This window comes from Sus scrofa, chromosome 4 (assembly GCF_054392235.1).
Source record: "Sus scrofa isolate SSC_HxYL_T2T_F1_AM1 chromosome 4, Sscrofa_HxYL_maternal_Yorkshire_Landrace_v2.0, whole genome shotgun sequence".
NCBI classification, from domain to species: domain Eukaryota; kingdom Metazoa; phylum Chordata; class Mammalia; order Artiodactyla; family Suidae; genus Sus; species Sus scrofa.
The window spans coordinates 6506623-6529292 of record NC_139386.1 but is presented as its reverse complement, the minus strand read 5'-3'; the positions used below and the strand labels follow the sequence as shown (position 1 = coordinate 6529292).

Genomic DNA, 22670 nt, shown 5'->3' with positions numbered 1-22670 from the left:
TTTTTTTGCCATGCTCAGAGCATATGGAAGTTCCCGGGCCCAGGATCAAACCTGCTACATGGGGCCAGGGATCAAACCTGTGCTGCCCCAGAGACAATGCTGATCCTTAACCCGCTGTGCCACAGTGGGAACTCCACAAGGGTAAGATTTAGCAGAGGCAGCTGCAACTTCCCCACCTATTAGCTGCCATCTGCCGCTGGATCAGGTCCATCAAGGTTGCCTGAGTACTCCTGGCATCCTCCCCCCATATCAACAGCAAGCAAGGGATTTCGAGGTATTCTGTGTCGTTCCGGTATAAATCCGAACAGGGTAGCAATGAGGCTGAGCTCTGTGGGACATCTAGTGCCATGTTGCACAGAATCCAAAGAATGCAAAATCCACAGAGACACAGAGGACATCCATAGATGGGACGTCGACAAAAGTCTGCCTTTGCTTTGAGATTTTGAATTTCTCATGTAATTCAATGTACATGAGTATTTCACCTCAATTTCATGTCCATTTTTCTTCCACAGCCATATTTGGAAAACAATATCTCTTCATTTTTTTTAAACTACAGAAAAACACAAGCACAACCTGGCATTTTTACATGAGACCGGGATGTGTTTACCTTTGCCGTGGACTCTAAAAATGTCATCACCCCCTTGGTAGCTGTTTGGATGCTAAAGGTACCTTGACACTTCCAAAAATATTTTGTTTTGTGATGATTTTGCTGAACTCAGACATGTGCAGTTTTATTGCAAGGTATTCTGCTAATGTGGACGGAATTGTTTTGTGTGTATCTCTATGCATACTGACAAGAAAGAGTGGGTTAGGTGAGGGACACAGATCTTTTTACTGCTTCGGCAGTGATGTTTTACATTTCAATGGCGCCTTTCAAATCATGGCATCTTATGAAGCACCAGGGGTCTTGGTAACATGATGCATGGTTGAAATATAGCAATGCTTTGGCGGTCCAGCCTCACACATTACCCTTTTGGTCCAGGAAGTCGAGGATGGAGGGCTGCTGTTGCGGAGAGGGGAAAACAATAAAACACATTTCTGAGACGGTTATATCTGGGAACTTTTCAGAGCACTTTTCGGGGTTTTCTCTGCAAATCTTTATTGTTCTCATTGGATCTCAATAAAACAAGAGGAGAACAGCGGCTATTAGTGATCCTTTTACAAGCTCAGAAATAGAGACAGAGAAGGACTTGGATAGTGAAAAGATTAGCAAGTCAGGCCGCGAGGGGGTCAACCACAACATCTCTGTCCCTTCTTCTCCCTGGTTCCTCTGTCCCCACCTGACTGTGCCACAGGGCAGCCTCTGACACTGGGCATGTCAAACTTTACTTGCTATCACTACTTTCTTGAATGCGTACCTGTGAAATAGAGAATGGCTGAGCCTAGAGAAATGGCCCTCGTTTCAGCTTTCCTTGCTTTCTTGCTCTAGCTCCTATGCTCTGTGTCTCACTTTCTCTGTCTTTTTTGTCCTGTTCCTTCTCCCTCTCTCCCCCTTGCCGTCTCCTATTGCCTTTTTCTTTACTTTCTGCCTTTTTCACTCTCTTTCACCTTAGATCACATTTCACTGTCCCCTTTCTTGGGAAGGAGTTAAAGTTATATCTGAGGTTCCCTTTGGGTTGAGTCCAGGTCCAAACCTGAGGATTGTCAGTCCATCTGGTTCAACAGGAACGTTTGGGGACATGTGCTTTCACACTTAGCCACTAGGGGGTGCCTGCGCAATATCTGTGGTTTGATTAGATGCAGGAAGAAAAGTACCAGGATGGCTTCCTTCCTGGAGAAAGAGGAAAGTGGGCCAGAGGAACTGGAGTTTCCATCCACCAAGTAGCCAGAGAAGGAAACAGCCTTATAGGAAACATGGATACAGAGGCAGGATAGGTGTCCTCAGGTGTGTGAGTGACTGGGCTGAAAGGTTTCATGCCATTCATCCTTACACCTGGCTGTGGGGTGTGTGTGTGTGTGTGTCTGTCTGTCTGTCTGTCTGTCTATTTCTCCAATGAATACTTTTGGGTCACTTAAATGTTCTGAGCAACTGTGCCTTCATCTCTAAAAAATAGTGACTTGTGAGTGAGCTGATCTCTGCAATTCCTTCCAGGGGTATTTCTGTACCTTGATAGCAGGAGGTTTGGGGAGGCTGGTTGAAAAAAAAATAGGAGAGAGCCACTAACAGACTAGCCTGTCCTCCGTGGAGCATCCTGATTCATGGATGGGCTTTGAACTTTGCAAAGCCTCCCGACTCTGAAGAGTTTCCCTGTGTCTTTCTCCACCCGGGCTACGCATCTTTGCGGTCATACTCAAGGTTTGAAAACGCATTTCCTGCCATCACCGACTGCAGCCAGGGATCACGGTGAATGTTCGTGGTGTCTTTCTCCCTGACACATAAATGACTGATTTCTAGGTGAGGCTGTGCCATCTTTTGGTGCTTGTCTTACATGACAAACTCATTTATCTCAAGTAGCTGGGAAGTGGTGCTGCTGGAGGACTGCATTTCAGAGGAAGTGGTTTGGCCGAGTGTTGAGTGCTTGCTGTGAACTGACAGCTGGGCTGGGCCCTGGGGCTGTGGAGGTGAGCGGGCTCCGAGGACAGTGTGGTGGCCGAGGGGACCACAGGTGACTGGACAGGCATGAAGAGGAGCACAGACAATGCTGGTGAAGAGGAGGGAGAGGCCAAAAGCTTTAAACGCCGTCAGTGCCTATGACAAGCCTAATGCTTCAATCTAAACCTCTCAATATCCTGGGCTCAGAGACATCGAATAGTTGACCCAAGGTCGCACAGCGGATAAGCAAGAGAACTGGAGGCACTGTCGGGTCTTGCGGTCAATAGGATAGGGCTTGCCTTTCTTAAACAAAAGCAACAGGAAGCTTGCAGTGTGAGCAGCGATCCTGTACAAACATGGCAAAGACCCCAGGGACGCTTCACATTTGGGTATGTCCTCTGATGAGGTGGAGTTGCCGTGGCCGTGTCTCACCTACTGCACTTAGGGACATAGAGGCAGGGGAGTGTTATCCATCTTTCCCCAGAGGTGGGCATGGGAGGTAGGGGAGGTGGGAGTTCTGGTTCACACTGCAGGGAGGTGGTTGGCTGGGGGCTGTGCAGTTGCTGAGATGGCCCAGCGACCTGGGAGGGGGGGTGTCAGTTTGGGAGGTGCCCTCTGTCTCTGGGGCTGAGGGGTGGATCCCTGACCCGTGGATGCACGGAGAAAGCGCAGCCAGAGCTTCTTATCAGCTTAGGGCCTCTGGTCCAGGTGAACCACACAGATGGAGTAAGGGTCCCGGCGCCTCTGGCCGGAAGTGGCTCTGGAGAAATCTGTTTCTCGCACAGCCAGTCCTTTGTACCCAGAGCAGTGTGCGTACCAGGTCTGTGCTCAGCAAGTACTGGTGCATGCCCAGAGAGACCTCCGCCTGGCCTGGGCATCATCGGACCTGAGTTCGAGCACTACCTACAGCTGCTTAAAGAAAACCCACCACCTTCCCCAAGACCTGGTTTCCTCATTTTCAAAGGGATCTAAGGGTTAGCGCCCACAGGATGGCCATCTCGGGAGGACCAGCAGAGTCTGCGGGAAGGCGTGGAGGTGCCTGGCCATTCCACACTGTGCAGCCAGGTTGGTAGGTGGGGATGATATCCTGAGCTTCTCCCAGAGACATCCGTCTCCTTCGGCCCCACATGGATACTCACCGTGCTGGGTCCCTGCCCTCTTGGAAGGTTCTCTGAGAAGGAGGGTCCAGAGCAGAAGATTCAGTGCCTGTGCTGTCAGCTTTCCGGTGTATCAGCCCTCCTCCCCAGCTGCTGGCGAGACACGTCTGCCAAGTGTTTGGATGCGGGAGGCCTGGAGCCGGTCTCCAGGTCTCCAGCATCCCAGACCGCTACCTGGGAGGGCAGAACGGAGGGACAGAGGCTTTAGATCCAGGGGGCCTGCAAGCCCTTCCTGACAGCGGTGGTAGGTAAGCCAGGTATTCAACTGCTCATTTCTAAGTGGTGGATAAACAGTATCTTCCTTATAGGGTGTTGAGAGAACTAGAAATAGTAGATACAAAGCCCCTGACATCCCTATTAAGTAGGAAATGCTTAATAAAAAAAGCTGTGACTGGAGTTCCCTGGCTGCTCAGTGGGTTAAGGACCTGGTGTTGTCACTACTCCTAGGGCTCAAGTTCAGTCCCAGGCCCTGGAACTTTCACATGCCATGGGCACGGCTAAAACGAAGGGAAGTTACTCCAGGGCTGTCACTGGAGCAGAAGTTCTAAGTGGGAAGGAGCATCTTAGATCACGTGGTGAGGGAGCAACTGAGCATCTGCTCCCCATGCTCCCTTCCTGGGGCTGGTCTCCCTGCTACGGGTCTCCTTCTCATTTGCTCCCTGGAAAAGAGGCTGCCAGGGACTCACACCCCAGAAAGTCAGTCCTGGGGTGCAGGACTAGAAACCAGAGGCATGTGCGTTCCACTCTAACGTTAAAGGAGAAAACATCTCCCCTTGAATCCTTTCTTTCTTTCTTTCTTTTTTTTTTTTTTTTTTTTTTGCCTTTTTGCCATTTCTTGGGCCGCTCCCGCTGCACATGGAGGTTCCCAGGCTAGGGGTCCAATCGCAGCTGTAGCCACCGGCCTATGCCAGAGCCACAGCAACGCGGGATCCGAGCCGCGTCTGCAACCTACACCACAGCTCACGGCAACGCCGGATCCTTAACCCACTGAGCAAGGGCAGGGACCGAACCCGCAACCTCATGGTTCCTAGTTGGATTCATTAACCACTGCGCCACGACAGGAACTCCTCCCCTTGAATCCTTTCAACTGCCCTCTAGGCTGGCTGGCCTGACCTGGGTTTTGGAGATGTGGACTCCAGGACTGGGACAGGTCATTTAGCTGAGGTCAGGGAGGAGCTGGGGCTACAGAACGTCCACCCAGCCACATTCTGGCCAGAAGCAGGTGTGTGTTGTTCCAGGCCCTTCACTCGGTCTGCTGGGGGAATGCAAATGCCCCAGGAGCCGCATCTGAAAGGAAGGAGAGGTTCAGAAGACCCTGAGAGCAGCCACGGTGGGGGGGACCCAGCAAAGAACAGATAAGCATTTACTACATGCTAGGGACTGTTTGGGGGACTTCATTAGGAGAGGACATGTTTAATCTTCACGACTGTCTTATGAAATAGGCTCTGTCATCATCTCTACTTTACAGATGAGGAAACTGAGGCACAGAGAGGAAGTAACTTGCCCAAGATAACAGAGCTAGTGAGCAGCAGAGCCCTGATTCTAACTGTCTCAACTGCCTGCCACAAGTTTACACCAAAGAGAGACATGAACAAGATTCTCATTGGGAATTTGGAAATGGCAGACACCTCCCCTGAAGCCAGGTCCACTGAGGGTGGAGCTTGAGTGAGGGAAGGTGGAACTTTGGCCTGGGATTTAGGGCAGGTTGGAGCTCCTGATTTCCACCCCAAGCATCTTTGGGTGTAGAGCTGCCTCTGTTTGCATCAGGAGGACAAGTGGTTGCCTGGGGGACAGGGAGGGAAGAGTCATTCCCAGGGGAGTGGCATGCCTATGGCTTATTCCTTCACTTAACATTTCAGGTGCCCCTACAACTGTCCTAATGCACTAGGGTGCTAGGGACTCTCCCCCCCAAACAAAACTCTAGCTCTGTCAGCGAGATGCTGATAGTCTGATGAAAACCGAATTACAGCTCTCTGTAAGCAAGGCCTGACCAGCGCTGGAGGGACACAGAACAGTGACCGGCTTTGCTGGGGAAGTCCTGGTAGACTGTCCAGGGACAGTGACACCGAGGCCAGGACTTGAGGCGGGGATCGCTGAGGGGGAAGGCAGGACAGACTCAGAGTCCTTGGCCTGCTGGGGGACACTGACTCCACACAGGAAATCTGAAAGCCGCCTGATGGAGGATTTGGGGGGGGGTGGGGGGCGGATACGGACGGAGGCCATCAGCACCCACGTGTGTCCAGGGGACGGTCCCCTAGTGGGGAATGGCTCTGGGCACAGCTCCCTCCTCCGCATCCGGGCACAGCCGGTTTCTGCGCGAAGAGAATGACAACCCGGCGGCAAGTCGGGATGACAAAGCCGACCTGAAGGGCACGCGCTTTTATGCAATCGACCTCGGTACCAAGGGTCTCCGGTTGCGCTCAGAGCCCCGGAGGCGCAGAGGGAGGACTGTGCGCCCGCGTTATTTCCTAGGAAATCGGGGGGAGCAGCAAAGCGACATAAGTTAAGGAAGTCCAGGGAGCTATACAGAGCAGGGCGGCTTGCCCCGCTGCATTTCCCCAGAGCCGGCTGCGGGTGCTCCCCCCGGTCCTCTCTCCCCGCGCGGCCCCTGACCCGAGCGGAGGGCGAGAGCGCAGCCTTCCTCCCGGGAACGCTCGCTGGGTGACCTTGGGCGAGCCGCTTGACCTCTCTGGGCCTCAGTTTCCCCGTCTCCGCCTCTAGCCAGGCTGTAGACGCGCCGCAGACCCCCCGCGCGCTTCCCCGGCTGCAGAGCGCGGGCCAGACGGGAGGCGCCGGGACGCCCTCCCCGGGCCGGCCGCGCGAGGGGGCGGCCCCACCAGGCAGCGGGCGGCAGGCGGTGGGGCGCGGGGCGCAGCGCGCAGGCGCGGCGGGCGGGGCGCGGCGGGCGGGGCCAGGCGCTCGGCGCGGCCGCTCAGTGAGCGCGGGGCGGCGCGCGGCGTGCGGGTCGGGGCTGAGCTCGGCGCGGGCGCCGGCTGGCGGGGCTCGCCGGGGACTGTCTTAGGCTCGCGGAGCGCGCCGCCGGCCCGGCAGGAGGGCCCGCCTGACCGTCCCGGCCCGTGTCCGCTCCTCCTCGGCCCGTGGCGGGAGCGCAGGGGTCGCGTCCGGGAGGCGGCGGCCGCCCCCCGGGGACCGGGGCTGCGCGGCCGGTTCCCGCCCCGCACCGCCGCCGCCGCCACCGCCGCCGCCGCCGCCGCCGGGCCGACCGCCCGGCTTGGCTCCGCCGCGCCCCCGCCGCGGAGTCCGGCCCGGGTTCCGCGCCGCTGGGGTTGCGCAGGCGGGGTCGGGGGTTGCGGGGCCGCCGCTGCCCGTCCGCCTTGAGTCCGCGTCCCGGGCCCGGGCGGCCGGCGAGCATGGAGGAGAAGTACCTGCCCGAGCTGATGGCGGAGAAGGACTCCCTGGACCCCTCCTTCACGCACGCCCTGCGGCTGGTGAACCAAGGTGAGGGCGCGCGCCGGCCGGTGGTTAACTGGCGCCCGCGGCCGTTGGGGACCTGGGAGCGGCGGGCCGGGGGGCCGGGGACCCGGGAGAAAGGCGGGGGCTTGCGGGGGAGGAACCGTGGGGCTGGCTGGCTATCGACCCCGAGGCGCCTGGAGGGGACCCGGGTAGCAGTCTGGGGGCGTTGGGGTGGGAACCTGGGAAAATACGGGACACCTGGGGAAAGCCGAGATGTGTGTGCGTTGGGGCGACTCGGCAAGGAAGAAGGCGGGGGCGTTTGGACGAGACTTGAAGGAAATCTTTGGGGACTGGAGGGTGCCCAAGGGAAACTTCTGGGTGGGGGACAGCGAACAGCTGGGGGCCTTTGGTGGGGCAGGGGTTGAACGATCTCTGGCGGGGAGAGTGGGGCTGGGGGACCGGGCAACTAGCGCGTTTGGTTCATCTAAGGAACTGGAGAAAGAGCTGGAGGAAAATGGAAGGATCTGAGGGCATCACATTGAGGAGAGGTGAAGGGAACAGGTGCTTGGATTGTTGGTGAAGTTTGAGGACCTTGGGGGAGGTTTGGGGTCAGACCCCAAGCGCTTTGGAGGAGAAGGACCACAGTTGCAGCGGCAGAGCCCAGTTCCCTCTCCCCTCCTCTTTCTCCCAGGTCCGGGCTCCGGCCGCCCTGGTGAGGCAGTCCATCCTCCCTCTGGGTGGGCAATTCATGCCGAGCCTTGAGGGCTGGTCCCCGAGGGGTCATTAGGGGAGAAGAGAGGCACACAGGAGTCCGCGTCTTGGCTCGGCTGTCCTGTCGTTGGGAGGCTCTGGGTGGGTCACCCTCACTGGGAGCTGGCTCAGGGACAGAACGCTGGCCACGGAGTCTTTGCTGCCTGTGCCATTTTAGCACTACTCTCGCCAGCTCGGGGTGTGAACAGCCCTGGGAAGTACTGGACACGGGGATACAGGGCGGATGGAGGAGGCGTGCCGGCCCAGGACGGTGCTCCCTGGCTTGTTCTTCCTTCAGCTTCCCGAGGAACCTTCTGGGATGGACGGTAAATTACGCCTGCCTCCCCTGGAGCGATCCTTTATTCCTCGTGTATCTGGAATAGGGGTTTCAGATCAAGATGGGGTTGGGAGCCACTGGTCTGCTTTTTCTCTGGGTGATGGCAGAAATATTATCTGATCAGATCTGTTACCTTTTGCATGAATCACTCTGCACCCTGACAGGCTGGTTCCCGAGTCAAGTCGGATCTGCTGATCCTAATGCCGGCCCTGTGGCTCTTTTATTGTTGGAAGTGGAAGATGAGGTAGACATATTCTGTTTTTTTTAACAGATATCTGTATTTTAAAACGGCGACCTCCAGCATTTGCATATCGTAGTCGGTTCTTCCCGAGAAGAGAAGGGTGTGTGTTGTTGACTGAGGCTGGTTGTGGAGAGGCTCGCTGTCTCCAAGAATTTCAGCCTGGTATTTGAGGCAGTGAACAGAGATCCATTCACAGAGCTTTCCCATTTTATTTTAAGTGTAGGCTTATTTTTACTTCTTTAATAAAATGGCTAGTGAGCATGCTTTAAAGAAAGAGAATTTTAAGTTTTATTGCCGTGCTTTTTCTGAACCATCTACAGTTAGGTTTGTACTCCTGGCTCTTTGTGATTTGCATATATCTCTGCTTGCCTGCTGGGCTGTCATCTCTGTGAAAGAAATTTCTTTGTACATCATGCGAGGTCGCTGGCATTAGGAATATTCCAGATTGTGGACTCCAAGTGCAGTTTTCTTAATAGAGAAGCTGGATCAAAGTTAGGTTGTACTCAGTTGAGGAAACAGTTTAACTAAAAGCATAATAAGTTATTTCAAAAGCGAGAATTATTTTTCCATGCCGGGATGCCCCAGTACATTCATTCTGCTAATACGTTCACAAATTTTTCTGTTTCTGTGGGGTTTTTTTGTTTGTTTGTTTGTTTTTACAGCAGTAATGGCTTCCTGTTACTTGGAACAGACATTGGACTATGTTGCCACTTAGTGTTTTTTAGACATTAAACCCGATTACCTTACCCGATTACCCGATTCCATCAAAAATGTAATTCTTGTAAGAAGTACATTTCTCACATGGAACAGTTCTGTGGAGGAGGAAAGGGCTGCTGCTCAGATGCTCTCATTACTGGTAATTTAGATTACTTCTGACTAAAATGTTTTCCCCTTAAATCATAAGCTGATAGCCAGCATGCAAAGCCCTGTCATTTAACATATTAATTATGCTGTTATGTAACTCCAGAATTACAAGGGCATTGGAAAACATACTGTCTTAAATCTGAATTTGAACGGTTAAATGATTTTAAATCTGATAATCATCTTGTGATTCACTATACGAGAGCATTTTAATTCCTTTTAGCTGTATTTTTGACCATGTGCCTCTAAAGGAGGCATCCGTTTTTTCAGATGTCCTGGATCTCGGTGCTGGAGTCGGTCCTTGGGCACTAACTTATCCAGTGCCGACGGGTCAGCAGTGCGCGTCTTTATTTTATTAGGGAGTGGCGCGTGGTAGAGCTGATGGTTAACGTCTCCAGAAGCTAATAGTATCTTTGCTTGCATAGTGTCTCAAAGTTTCCAAGGCTCTCTCAAGGCACAGGTGGTCTGTTTCTGTTCTCATGCTGGCGCCCTAGTGGGGCGGACATTGATGTGTCTATTTTTCAGGGGAGGGGGCCGAGGACCCCAGCTATGCGGGCTTGTAGGTAACTGGTAGAGTTCATTTGAACACTGATCTTTGGTCTCATAAGGCCCTTGTTCTCACTCCTTATGACTCCCCCAAAGATAAACCTAAAGGCTTCCCACACACTAATGTCCAACCCTGCAGAAATTGGCGTAGTCACCATGCTTGTTTCCTCTTGAAGTGTCTTGATTTTCTAAACAGAGTTTCTTTCTGTGCTTGTCTAGTGGTCTTCTTGGAAGAAGCAAATATTCATGGTAGATTCATCCTACAGGATTTCAGTACTCGGGTCAAGAGGCATTTTTGGATTAAAGCCCTTGAGGGACCAACATATGACTCTGGTAATCAACACATGGTGATGAAACACGTGATAAATGAGGCGTGGTCATTTTTTTAAAAATTCAGTATTTGTAAACATTCATCAACTTCCTAGCAGAATTACTTTTTTTTCTAATAATCTAAGACCTTGAGCTGGGGTCCCCTAAAGGAGGTAAGTATGCTTTTATGCTAACATAAGTTGGCTTTACACTTTTTCCAGCCTCCTGCTTCACAATGGGTATGAGTTCCTGACTTTTATTTCTAGTTTCTCAGGATAGCGGGTTCTCTCCCCGTATTGAATGTTTTTGTTTCTCTACCGAAAGTAATGGGTGATATTTATTTGATGTTAAAATCGAATCAAATAAAACAGGCTTTTTTGTCCCCTCCCTTCCCCCCGTGCCTATGAAGTGAGTTGACATTGCAGTTTCTTGCCAAGGAGGTTAATTGGAGATGAAAGTAGTATTCCATGCTTTATATTATATTTGCTAGTAGGGGATGTGCTGACTCTTACTAAAAAAAAAAAAATCTTCAAATATGTCTTACGCATTATAATTTAATCCAGTTCTCTGATAATTGCTTTGGATGGTTTTCAGTCCAAGCCAAGTAACCATTAAGTAAGATTACATAACCCTGTATTTTTAATTATCTGATATAATGTATGGATTGGTGGCGGGGTCACAGCCCAGTTATATTTCATGATTGCTTACAAGAGGAGGTGGAGCAAAGGACTCAGGATTACAGTGGTCTGTCTGTGTCCAGATAAATTTCTTTGCTGCTATTTCAAAATAAGTATTTTTATGTGACAGTATTTTCTCTAATAATAGGGTTCCGAGCGCTCTTTAGGATGTGCTGATGGGTAAACACGTTTGAAGGAAGGGTCATTGTTTTGCCTGATGTGGTTCTCTTTGTTCAACAAAACTCGGTGGCTTAAGAGTTTCATCGCGGCGGACCCTACTCGGAATTTTTTTGACTGCTTGTGTGTTGTCAGGCACGTAAAGAGAAGAATGAGAATGAGAATTGCAGAATCATATTTAGGTGCGGCGCCTTCAGGCCGTGGCGTGCGATTCTCTACTTTGTCCAGAGAAGCATGAGGGTGTTTAGTTTTTAACGGTTTTCTTAGAGTTACCGAGTTTTGTTTTTTTGTAAGAAAATGGATGCGATGACTCACATTTTTAGATGAACCACTTCTGAATTTCCTACAGTGTGTTCTGACTCAAAGGGAGCCCGTGCTGGACAGTTCCAGTGTTTTGGTGTCTGAACACCACATATTAAGAACCCACCATGCGGGGCATTTGTGCTGGTCCAGGAGGTGAGAGGGACAGGCAGCCTCTGCGCTCGAGGAGCTTCGGCTCACTCGGCCGTCGGTCGATCGAGAGTGGGTTTTCCGTTCGCAGAGGCCCCTCCTTGCCTAAGGAGCGTCTTAGTAGCCCTTCCGCTATCCTTTGGACATATGGAGTGACGAGGCGGTTTAGATCAACTCTCGGTCTGGCAGCATTGTTGAGGCTCTTCTCTGTGCCAGGCCATGTCTGTAACGTCAGTGCTGGTACCAGCCCAGAGATGTAGAGGCGCTTAGTCCGATTCTTCAGGGGTAGGTAGAAGTCTCCAGCAATCAAGTGACTTATCCAGAGCGACCTAGCCGTGTCTGAGCGAAGGCTCGGATTTGTTCCTCTCCCAGCCCGTTGTTCTTTGCCGCATCACACTGACCCTTGGATGGATAAAGGGTCGGACTGGGCTGGTGCGATTACTTAGTGACAGAAGGGGGTTAAAACTCTGGCCTCTTTTGTGCAGTTTGGACTTTTCTCTCTGGCATGTGTGGAGTTGAAAGACGAGTGTGCAGTGCCCACTGTGGTACTTGACCCTTCACTCTCTGCCGAGGGCATCTCCTCTGACCACTCGCCCGCCCACAAGTGCCCGTGCTCTCTCTGACGGTGTGATGGTCATTGCACTGTCTTCTTTGGATGTCTGTCCTCCCTGGGAGCATGTCTGCTGGGGAGACGAGGCCTGTCTTCCATCTCCGTGTCTTGAGCACCTCGGCTAATTCCTGGCACCCAGCCCTCATGAACTCGTCTTGTCCCTTTGTAATTCCGGCAGAGGTAGAAGAGTTAGAAGGCACCCTTGGCGCTCAGCAGTCAGTGGAGAGCTTTGCTCTTTAGACCTCAGAGCACCTGAGTTGGGGTAGGAGGATGTCCCTGACAGCTCTGCACACAGAAATGAAAGAAGGTTCTCTGGAAACGCGGTGTTAAACCAGCAGAAGAATATCCCAGTGCTCTTTAAGTGCAGTAGAACAGCAGGGGTCCTTCTCAGGAGGTAATGAGAAGACGTTAGATCTGCTTTGAATCAGATGTTTACTTACTCGTATTCTTGCTGGAGAAACGTATTAGCCGGTGCGCTCCAATACCCTTCGCTCTCCCCCCACACTCCTACTGAGGGTCTTAGGACAGATTTAAACCAGGGCTGGGGAGGCCCTGTCATTTGCTGAATAAGCCTTCTTACCTGGAGGAGCTAATCTTTGATCTCAGGGACCAGACAGACCCCCAAAGCCCAAGGAGCAGGTGAGGTCACAGGTGGATGCCAGCAGCCACTTTGACATGACAGGACCCTTTTGCTTGTTGTCACTCCCACAGAGTGGAGGTGGAATGGTTTATATGTTTTACCAAAAAATAGAGTGTCCCTTAGCACGGGGTAATGATTATAACAGAAGCTGCTGAGTTGAGGGCCTGGCTGCTACGTGCTTCCCACGCATTGTCTCTCATCCTCACAGGATCTTCAGGCAGGGGGTTTCAGCCCTGGCTGCTGCCTTTGCTTTTTCAGATTAGGCTTCTGACATTCAAAAGAGTAAAGTAACTTGCCCAGCCTAGGTGCGTGGCTTTAAGCAGTCAGGCTAACTTTTACAGGTCTTGATAGGGTACTTGATAGGGTACTTTAAGCAAAGAGACAAAACTCAGAACCCAACGTGGTTGTTTTGAAATACAATGTTCATTAGAGTAGAAGCCAGTTGGAACTGTCCATCGATGATGCTGAACTTTTAAAAGAGGTTCCTGAAAATGTGTTTTACCTCAAGGGCAAGCTCCCTTTGTGTGTGTTCTCCAGCAGTACTTTCAGTCTTTAGTAAGCATTCAAGGTAAGGACTTGTCATTACCTGTATTTCAGTAGTCAGGGAGAAAAGAGGAAAGCTTTCTGTGTTGAAAATAAGGCAGATTCTTGATAAAGCTCTGTCTCTCTTGAAGGGACTCCTTGGTGGCACAGAGTTGTTCGTATTTCAGTCCTCGATTACAGAAAGAGTTGGTGTGATATCAGGGATTTATAGTTAGTTGATGGTATGTTTAGAAATTCCCCATCTTCTAAAAATAGGCTCATAAAAGAAAAGGGGGGGCAGCACAAACATACAAGAAGATAGGCCTACGGATAATGGTTTGAGCTCTCTGAAGAGGGGTTGGCTTGAATATACCTGATTGAAGTTGTTAAAAATAGTTACCATTTATCAAGAAGCAATGCAAGTAGTTATGCTGCGAGCCACACGGCGAATCCAGTTACCGTTTATCAAGAAGCTTTTCTGGGTTAGATGCTTTCTGTACATTATTTCATTTAATTCTTCTAACAGTCTTAAAAGAGTCATTTTACCTTACTCTGTGGATGAGAAACCGGAGGGCAGGAAGGCGCAATCACTTGCCTAAGGTCAGATGCCTATGAAGGGGTCAGGCAGGATTCAGGGCTCCGTCTGCCCCTCCAGGGCACCGCGCTGCAGTTTGCCTGCCAGCGCCAGGCAGATGGGGAGCTTTCACTGTGCCTAGGTTTTCATGGTGACTCCCTGGGAAAATCCCTGTCTTGCATCTTTTAGAATGAACTGCCTGCCGTTAGACTGGTGACCTGTGAGCAGGGCCACTTTCGGCCAACAGAGAGGCTGATGGTGGCATGCCTGCCAGGGTAGCAAAGTCTGGCGGATGCTTTTATGTGGGAAGAGCTGCTCCAGAGAGAGTCATGGGCTTGTGGAGGCACAGCTTTCCAGTCTGTAAACTGTACTGGTCGCTTAACTCCCTGGAGCCTGGGTTCTCATCTCTAAAATTGTAGACCTTGTGCTTCCTTTGTGGGGCGGTGGTTTTAGACGTGAGGTACGTCTGGTGTCTGACATGTCAATAGGTGATTAATAAAGGTTACCTGCTCGTTTCAGAGGATTGCCTGAGACAGGTGTGTGCATACTGGCATCACCTTCCAGACATAAGGCATAATAATAACTGAATGCATAAAGCATCCAGTTTGATTCCTTAGGGTAGTTTTATGTTACTAGAATAATTTTAGTTTTCCAATCCTAGAAATACTGAAGGAGAGACTCATTCTTTAGGAACCCTCTTTCATTAATATCATGTACGAAATTAGCAGCAGCTCTGATTGATTTTTATTATGCTATTCAAGATGCAGCACCTGAAGCTTCCACTAACAAATGAAGCTTCCATAAACAGTTTTTATGACTGCTCCTTTGCAAACATGCCTGGACACTCAGCAGCTTCTCTCACCAGCACAAGATACCTTCTGAATTGGTAAGCTGTAAATTTCCATAATTTTTCACATTTCCATAATTTTTCACCAATCAGCCCCTGCTGCTATTTTAAGGGCTTTTAAAGGTGCTCCTGGCGTATTACTGATGTTCTTCCTCGATGTGGTGAAGAGCATGAGAGCGTGAGAGCACCCGTTCTGATTTCTGGTTTTGATGTGAATCTTACGCTTGGGGTCACTGTTGGTTCAAGCTCCCCTGGAGAAGTTGTAATGGGAGGAGAGGGGACAGTTTTCATCCTCCTCCCTTTTCCTGGTTTTCCGGCCACCTCACTCACTCCCTTTGTGCTCTGCTCTTCTTCCACTAGATGGCGCTCTGCGCAGCCGGGTTCCCTCATCATCTACACCGGTCGTTCCCCCTGTTCGTTGGCCTGTTCGTCTTGATTATTCAACAAGCTTGCGTGGCTTTTGCTGTTCACGTGCTGATGTGAATTGCTCATGTTGCAGACGCTCTAACCTGTTTCTGCGTCTGAGGCGTGCCTGGCGCCGCCACAAGTGTCTTTCTCATGGGCTGCCTCCTTTCATCCTGGGGACCGCTTTGGAGAGTCGTTTTGCTCTCATTTTCCAGATAAGGAAATGGAGGTTAGATAACTTGTTCAAGGTCATGCAGGTAGCTTCCATTATAGAGTTTACTGAGCCCTAAAGAAAAAGAGATTTCAAAAGCATTGAATTGGAAAACATTTTTAAAGGAAGCGTTGGGATGGTCTGACTTGTGGCTCCTGGCCGTTGTGATCTGTGGGTTTCATCTGTAATCTGTGGGTCTGTTGGGGGAAATGAGAGTGCCAGCAGCTATTTGCACCGGAGCGTGTACGTCAGAGTCTGTGATCTGCCTAAGGAAGCCGCAGTAACAGAAGCCTGTCAGCTGCTGGGGGCACCCTGCTTCCTCTCACCTTCCCTTGTCTGTGGACCTGAGAGGGCCAAGGGCCTTGATCCGCGCCAGGCAGGAAACCTTGGGGAATTTTGGACAGAACCATGGTGGGGATTTTCGTTGGTAATTTTAGCAGAACTGAATACTGGATCGAGTCCACAGGACTCCAAACATTTCTACTTCGGTTTCTTCGACGTTACTGATTTATTCGACTCATATTTGTCAAGTATATGTTTGTTATCACTGCTCAGTCCAGTGTTTGTTCTGGGCCGGTGACTTCTCTGAGCCCATGTTCTCTTATCTGCACATGACCTTCATGCCTGCCTTGGAGGGCATCGGGGTGAAAGGACAGCAATTGCATGTTTGTTTAATTTTACTTTAAATTTTTAACACATAGCATGTATTTTTATATCTGGTGGATAACTACATATTTATGTTTCTATTCCTTATACACCACTTTTTCTACCTGCTCTCAGTCACCTACGTGCAGTGATATTTTTAGGGCTGGCTTCCTCCTGTCCCCTTGTGCCTCTTCTCCCTTGCTTTTGGGTTGGGTGTGCTCTGCGAACACAAACACAAGTAAAATGCTTAGAAAAATCCCTCTCACATTTGGTCTGTTACATATGCAGAAGCCACAACTAACTAAAAATGGCACTGAAATAAGACTCAGATTATTTGGTAAAAGACAGTAGTTAAGGACATACTTTAAATCAGGCAGACTTGAGTTCACATCCGAACTTTGCTCCGTCTTTGTGTTGTAACGTTGGATACACGGACCCCTCTCAGCCTCGGTTTCCATGAGGGAAAAATCGGGATTAAAAAATAAAGGCCCTTCAGGGTTTCTTCGGGACTTGAAGTGAGAGATGTGGGACACTTTGGTTAGTGTCGTGCCTGGCATGTGACACGTGCAGAGTAAGTGGTTGCTGCCGCCAGCATCACTGTCACCACTGTCAGCACCACCATCATCACCATTGTTTTAATGAAGGGATTTTTAGTCCGGGGGGAGCCAAACCTGGAGGGGAGCAGTTTTAAGAGTGGGGCAAGCACTCTGGTGGAAGGAATGCACAGGTTTTAGGGGCTCGAGGGAAGGCCCTCTCACTCGTCTCAGGACCGAGAGAGGCTTCCTGGAGGAGGCTTTTTCAAAGAGGACAGCTGGATGCAGGCGTCATCGCTGGCAGGGGACGGGACCTGGGCAGGGCCCGGGGACTTTCCTGACTCCTCCAGGTTTTTAGTTTCAGTCTCTGCCTCCATGACATCTTCATGGTTCTGCTCGCCGTGGTATGTTGCACTTATTTATCTGTCTTCTCCTTTCCTCTCTCCATCCCATTTTTCTTCCAGGCATTAAACTTTTTTTATTTGGAAGCAATTTTAAATTTATAGAAGAATTAGAAGAGTAGTGCTGCAAACCTGTGTAGCCTCCGTTTGCCCGGACTCCCCAGCGGCTGACCTTCTCCCACATCTGCTGTCCCATTCTTTCTGTGTGTGTTTGTGCGTGTGCGTGTGTACTTTTACAGCTCATCTGAGATGGAGGTGCATGTGTCATCTCCCTTTGCCCCTCGGGACGTGAGTACCTGGGGTGCATTTCTGGAGACCAAGGGCCTCTCTTACACAGCAGCAGGTGCAGAAGACAGTGGTGACAGTCGGAAGTTGCTCATTGCTTCGGTACCTTTGTCATCCAACCTGCCGTCCCCATGCTGCCTCGTGCCAGGGTTGCATTGCATTAGCTGTCTGGCCTTTTCGTTCTCTTCGCTGGGAGCAGATGCTCCATCTTCCTCCCGCTTCCCGCGTGCGTTTCTGACACTGTGCAGCCAGGCTTTGGAGGCCAGCTCGCAGCGCGGCTTGGCTGGTGTCTCCTTGCGCCTGGGCTCCTGTTGCGCGCTCTTTGGGCGGGAGCTCCGCGGGGTGATGGCGTGTCCTCCTGAGCACCCGGTGTCAGGAGGCACACGGGATCAGTGTCACCTGGTCCCCATGTTGGTGATGCTAAGTTCGCTCACCTGGTTAAGGCGGTGCCGGTTTTCTCCACTGCAAGGTTTCCATTTTCCTTTTGCAATTAATTATTTTTGTTGGGCGAGGACTCGAGACTCTGTAAATGTTCCTTATTAAACTCGCCCTCACAAATTTTCGTTAATGTTTCTTACCTGAATTAATTATTACTATGATGGTTCTGAAATGGTAATTTTCTAACTCAAAAATTCCGTCTACATTTATGGGTTGGCCTTCTGCTCAAAGGGAGCATTTTCATTTTTTCCTTTTCTTCTTTCCTGCTTCTCTCCTTTCCTCCATCAACTATCTGTATACATTCAGGGATTCTTGAATTCGATGGGTTTTCGTCTTTCCTCTCACTCTCTAGGCCGATGCTTAACTGGTCCCGGATTTGGCCATTGGGAGCCCGTTACCTGCCTCCTGGGTCCTGTTGACAGGGTCACTCCATGTGTTCTTTGAGTTTTGTTTTGTCTTAACATTCTAACCGCATTTTGTTCCAGGCTCATCTTATGCTTGCTCTACCCCAGCTTTGGAATCACCTTTTCTTCCAAGGTGCCCTGGTTTTTTTCGGTGTGGAAAGGCATTTAAAAGCCAAGATTTGGGCTGCTGGTGTGTCAGGGCTTCTAGGCCCTTTTACCAGACAGAGCCAGGAAATAGATGAGTTTCTACAGGTGTATCGCCTTGTCTTTATGTTAAACTCCTAAGTCTTGGGCCAGCAAACCTTTTCTGTAAAAGGCCAAACAGTAAATAGTTTGTGAGCAGGGCCTTTGACTGAGCTCTGCTGCTGCAGCAGAAGGGCAGTCGTACACGGTACAGAAGCAAGAGTGGCCGTCGTGCTGGCTCTGGCCGCGGCTGGGATCTGCCGCCCTTCCTGCTCTCAGCTACTCGGGCAGAGGGACCAGGCCTTTGCCTGTGTACCAGTGCCCAGTGCCGTCCAGGCGGGTCGGAGGGGTTTGGATGAGCAAGTCAGGGAGACCCCGTGGCCTCTTTTTTGGACCGTTTCTATGTTGATTTCTTACAACTGGTTGGTTGGTTGAGTGTTCATTTACAAGACTAAAGTCTTTTAAAAACCTAATGTAGACAATATGCAAAGTAATACTGAGAAAAAAACCTGTTCTGTTAAACTCCTCAGGGCATTTTTCTTGTCATGGAAAAAGGTAACCTTTTTGGTAGTGAAAGCCCCCCTGGAGGCAGGGCCTGCACCTGCAGCCAGCGGCCCAGGGCGCTGCTGGCTCCCATTTCCCAGGTCGCTGCTGAAAGGCACAACTCCAGCACCTGTCACTGGGGTGAAAAATCTCGAAATTATACTCTTTTGATTGCCACGGAATTGAGTTATTTCCTCACCGTTTTCTTTGTGTAATTTATTGCTTGAATGTGTTCCAAAGGAGACTTCTTTATAGCAGCGGCCAACAGGTGCCATGGGGAGCAGGTTCGTTCTTGGAGGAAAGTATGTTGTCAGACCACCTGTCGGTGGGAGGCGCTGGCTGCGGTCAAGGCAGTGTGGACGCCGAGAGGAAGCCAGCACATTGCAGCGGGTGGCAAAGGAGCAACGTAGATCAGTTTTCCGAGTCTCCGATGACGCTAAAGTAAATCAGACCCTAGTTACTACCTGCTGTTTTTTATTCTGGAAACTCGGGATCGGTGGTTTGTGTTGTCAGCACGCCCTCTGGTTGTGGACCGCAGCAGGATAAGCAGTCCTTTGTCGTGCTCGGTCCTTTCTCTGGATCCAAAGAAGGGGTTTTAAAGCTCTGTGTCACACACATGGCAACTCAGGTTCTGCAGGAGTCGGGGTGGGGCCGGAGGGGAGGCCACAGCGGGCAGGGGTCCCTCCCGGCTCCCGCCTTCAGCTCCCGGGGCGCCGCACACGGTTCCCACTTGCTTACTGGACTTTGCTTCTGTCGTCATCAGGTACGAAGAGCGCTGTTGTGAGGCGGGTGCCCCTTGGTGACTGCCCTTCGGTGAGACCCCCTCAGACCAGGGGTGGCTGCCCTTCGGTGAGACCCACGCAGACAGGGGGGTTTCTCCACAACGTGCCCCTGCTCAGGGTGGGGCTCCCAGCAGGGGGCACCGGCGCTGCCTGCCCTGGCCTTGTGGTCCAAGATGACTTGGGAGGACAAGGGAACAAAACCGTGGGAGTCATGTAGCTTTACCAGGTCAGCTGATCCCTGCTGTGTTGGACGTCTTCCAGCTTCCTGACCCCGCGGGTAAAGGGTTATGCTCTGCAGATGGGAAGTGGGTGCGGGGCCTTTGGTGATGAGCTCTCTGCGCTGAAGTGTCCTCATCACCGGGGCTGGCATAGTAGGTCTTCACCGAGACAGTTGCCGAGGCTCCGGGGGCCCGAGAGCACCGTGCCCACTCTCCTTCCTTCCGGGGGCCCAGCTGGGGGGACGCACGGGGCGCTCGTGCTGCACTTGCTGAAGCGTCGTTTGGAGGGCTTGGCTGTCTGTGGCTTCCGTCTCGCTGGTACTGAGCCCCTTGCTACTCTGAACAAAGGATGCGGTAGCGGAAGGTCGTGTTTCAGGCCCGGGAGTCGCATCCTGGCCCAGGGACAGCACAGTTAGTGGATTCAGTGATCAGACTGGAGACCCTGTCAGGAACCACTCTCCAGGCTTCAGGGGAAACCGGTGGTTTCCGGTCCTCACCGCAGGTCTCGAGGGTGTGGCCTCCTCATTCTGGGAGGGTTGTGATCTTGGGCTGGGCCGAGGGCTGGGTCGCAGCGCTGGGTGGTGGTGGTGGTCGTTCCTGCCTCCAGAGTTCTCAGCCCCCGGAGCAGCCGCGTTAAAGGCACCTGCGCTGCACAGTGGGAGGTGAGGTCCTGCAGACGCGCACAGGGCACCGAGCAGCCCACGAGCCCCGCGTCGCCGGACTGGGGCAGGGAGGGGACCGGTGTGTGTCCCCCGACGTGGCACAGAGACACCTGGGCTGTGTGCTGCGTGGCGGTTCCTGCTCAAGCCCCTTCCTCAGCGTGCAGCCGAGCGCAGGGCTGGCTGCCTGGCTTATCCCAGTCCCTGTCCTGTCCCCGTCCCGTCCCCTCTCCTTTGTGTTAATTCCCAGCATGAGTTGGGTCCCTGCCCTTCCTCTGGGCTGTTGCTGCCTTTGCCACACTCCAGATGATAATGGTGTGTTGGGAGCCATTTCTCCCAGGAGAGTCCCAGTTCCTGGCAGACGGGAAAGCTGGCTTCTTAGCTTCAGTTCCTCCTCCAGTGCCAAGCGCAGTGCCCAGGAGATGGCAGGTACTCAGGAAATGTTTGCAGAATAAATGGTCAGCTGGGCCCAGTTTCTTCCGTGGACTCGGGCAGTGAATGTATTATCTCAGGATGCTTTGGAGAAGGAAGTCGGGAAGGGTGTTTCCTTTTACTTGGCTCTCTGGCTGCTGGTTTTGAGGGGGGGACCTGCCATTTCTCAGGCACATGTGTCAGGCCTGGGCACCCTGGGCCTCAGACGTGCGGGAAGTCTCCTATGGCTGTTTAAGAACCTAGGGATCCGGGCACATGCCTTCACCTCTCTAAACGCCAGAGCTGTAGTTCGTTAAAACAGCCATGATACCACCTACCTCCAGACTGCGTGTGAGGTCTCAGTGCCACCACTGGGACTGTTTGTTTGTCACTAGACTCCAGCTGCCGAGCTCGGTGGCCTCTGTTTCTGCTGCATCTCCAGGGCCCGGTATAGTGCACCGTGCACAGCGGGTGCTCCGGGGTTGTGGAGTGAATGATAGGTGTCAAAGCAGCTTCTGTCCATCTGTCTGGAGGGCGAGGTAACAGCGGAACATCCCAGGAGGTGGATTGGCGAGCACACAGGGCCTGCGGGTGGCTGAGGGGCCTGAAGGCTTAAGCTTCAAGGTTCCTGAGCACAGTGGAGGGCTGCGGTGCAGGAGAGTGTCAGCGGCGGCCGTGCATGTGCGGAAGCTTGCTTGGGATGCTGAACAGTGCAGCCCGAGAAGTCGTTGAAATATGTGCGTTCAGAGGTGTCCCCTTTCACTGAAAATGCTCTGTCTTGTGTTGTCGGCCGCGGTTGGCGTGGGAGCCCCGGGAGCCGGTAAGCAAGGGACTCAGAGGAGGAGAGGGCCGAGGCAGGGGCCTGGGCAAAGGGGGAGCGGCCCGCCCTAGTTTCCTTTTCTGATTTGAGGGGGCCGCCCTCATAAAGGGTGTGGGGTCCTGTCACTGTAATTACACTGAAAAATGTTTATCTTGATAGCTTTTTATGGCTTTTTTCTTTTCTGCCTAGAGAAGGTCCTTTAGTAGTTGGTGTGGAGCTGGCTTGGAGGTGTGAAATCTCTTCGCCTTTGCTTGTCTGAAAGCTCTCCATCTCTCCATCGCCTTGAGCGAGAGCCTTTCTGGGGGAGAGATTCTCCCTCTAGGTCCCTCCTCTTCACCACCTCAGACCTATCTCACTGCTCCCTTCTCCCTTCAGTTTCTGCTGAAAGATCAGCTGTTACCCTTTTGGGGGGGGGTCCCTTGTATGTCATTTGCTGTTCTTCCCTTGTGGCTTTTGATATTTTTTCTTTGTATTTAGTTTTTGTTAGTGTGATTAGTTTGTGTCTCTGGGTTTCTCTCTGGGTTTCTCCTGTATGGGATCCTCTGTGCTTCCACAACTTGAGTGATGTCTTCCTTTCCCAAATTAGGGAAGTTTTTAGCTATAATCTCTTCAAATATTTTCCCTGACCCTTTGTGTCAATAATAAACTTAGTTCTGAGTACCTTGGGTTCCATATTTGGAGAGAAAATACTGGCTTCCACTGATAATCATGTATGCATAAAGGAAACAGTATTTCTTCTGATTAAACAAAATCGCAGTATTTAGAATAGGTTTTAAACCATAAACTTTGCATTGAAATTTAACCTATAGTATTCTTGCAGCCAGCCGCGCTACCCCTGGGAATGGGCACTATGTCTTAGTTTTTAATAATAAAGACTCCACTTGATTCAGCTGCTCCTTTTTTTTTTTTTTTTTTTTTTTTTTTGTCTTTTCAGGGCCGCACCCATGGAATATGGAGGTTCCCAGGCCAGGGGTTGAATCAGAGCTGTAACTGCCGGCCTGTGACAGAGCCACGGCAGTGCCAGATCTGAGCCGCGTCTGCGACCTACACCACAGCTCACGGCAATGCTAGATCCTTAACCCACTGA

The 22670-nt window shown here is 51.6% G+C and overlaps 1 protein-coding gene and 1 long non-coding RNA gene across 10 annotated transcripts in view; one reads left to right on the top strand and one right to left on the bottom strand.

The window, feature by feature from the left end:
• Nucleotides 1–1050: 1050 nt before the first annotated feature.
• LOC146403654 (uncharacterized) lies at nt 1051–7146 on the bottom strand. The gene is made up of 4 exons (XR_014842927.1): nt 7077–7146; nt 4804–4977; nt 3673–3864; nt 1051–2642 (listed from the first exon to the last, which is right to left on the bottom strand). It is a non-coding gene; the product is annotated as an uncharacterized LOC146403654 (long non-coding RNA).
• The window catches only part of KHDRBS3 (KH RNA binding domain containing, signal transduction associated 3), a 165152-nt gene continuing 149106 nt past the window's right edge, over nt 6625–22670 (top strand). For 6 of the 9 annotated variants that reach the window (XR_014842926.1, XR_014842925.1, XR_014842923.1 and 3 more), the window contains exon 1: nt 7051–7149. Coding sequence is in view for 4 of the 9 variants with exons in the window: in XM_085021013.1 (XP_084877139.1) it covers nt 7062–7149 (88 nt within the window). In the remaining 5 variants the exon portion in view is untranslated. Of the gene's footprint in view, nt 7314–7593; nt 7666–8022; nt 8181–22670 lie in introns of those variants that run through there. The other 3 variants (XM_085021011.1, XM_021088871.2, XR_014842924.1) reach the window with 3 other exon arrangements.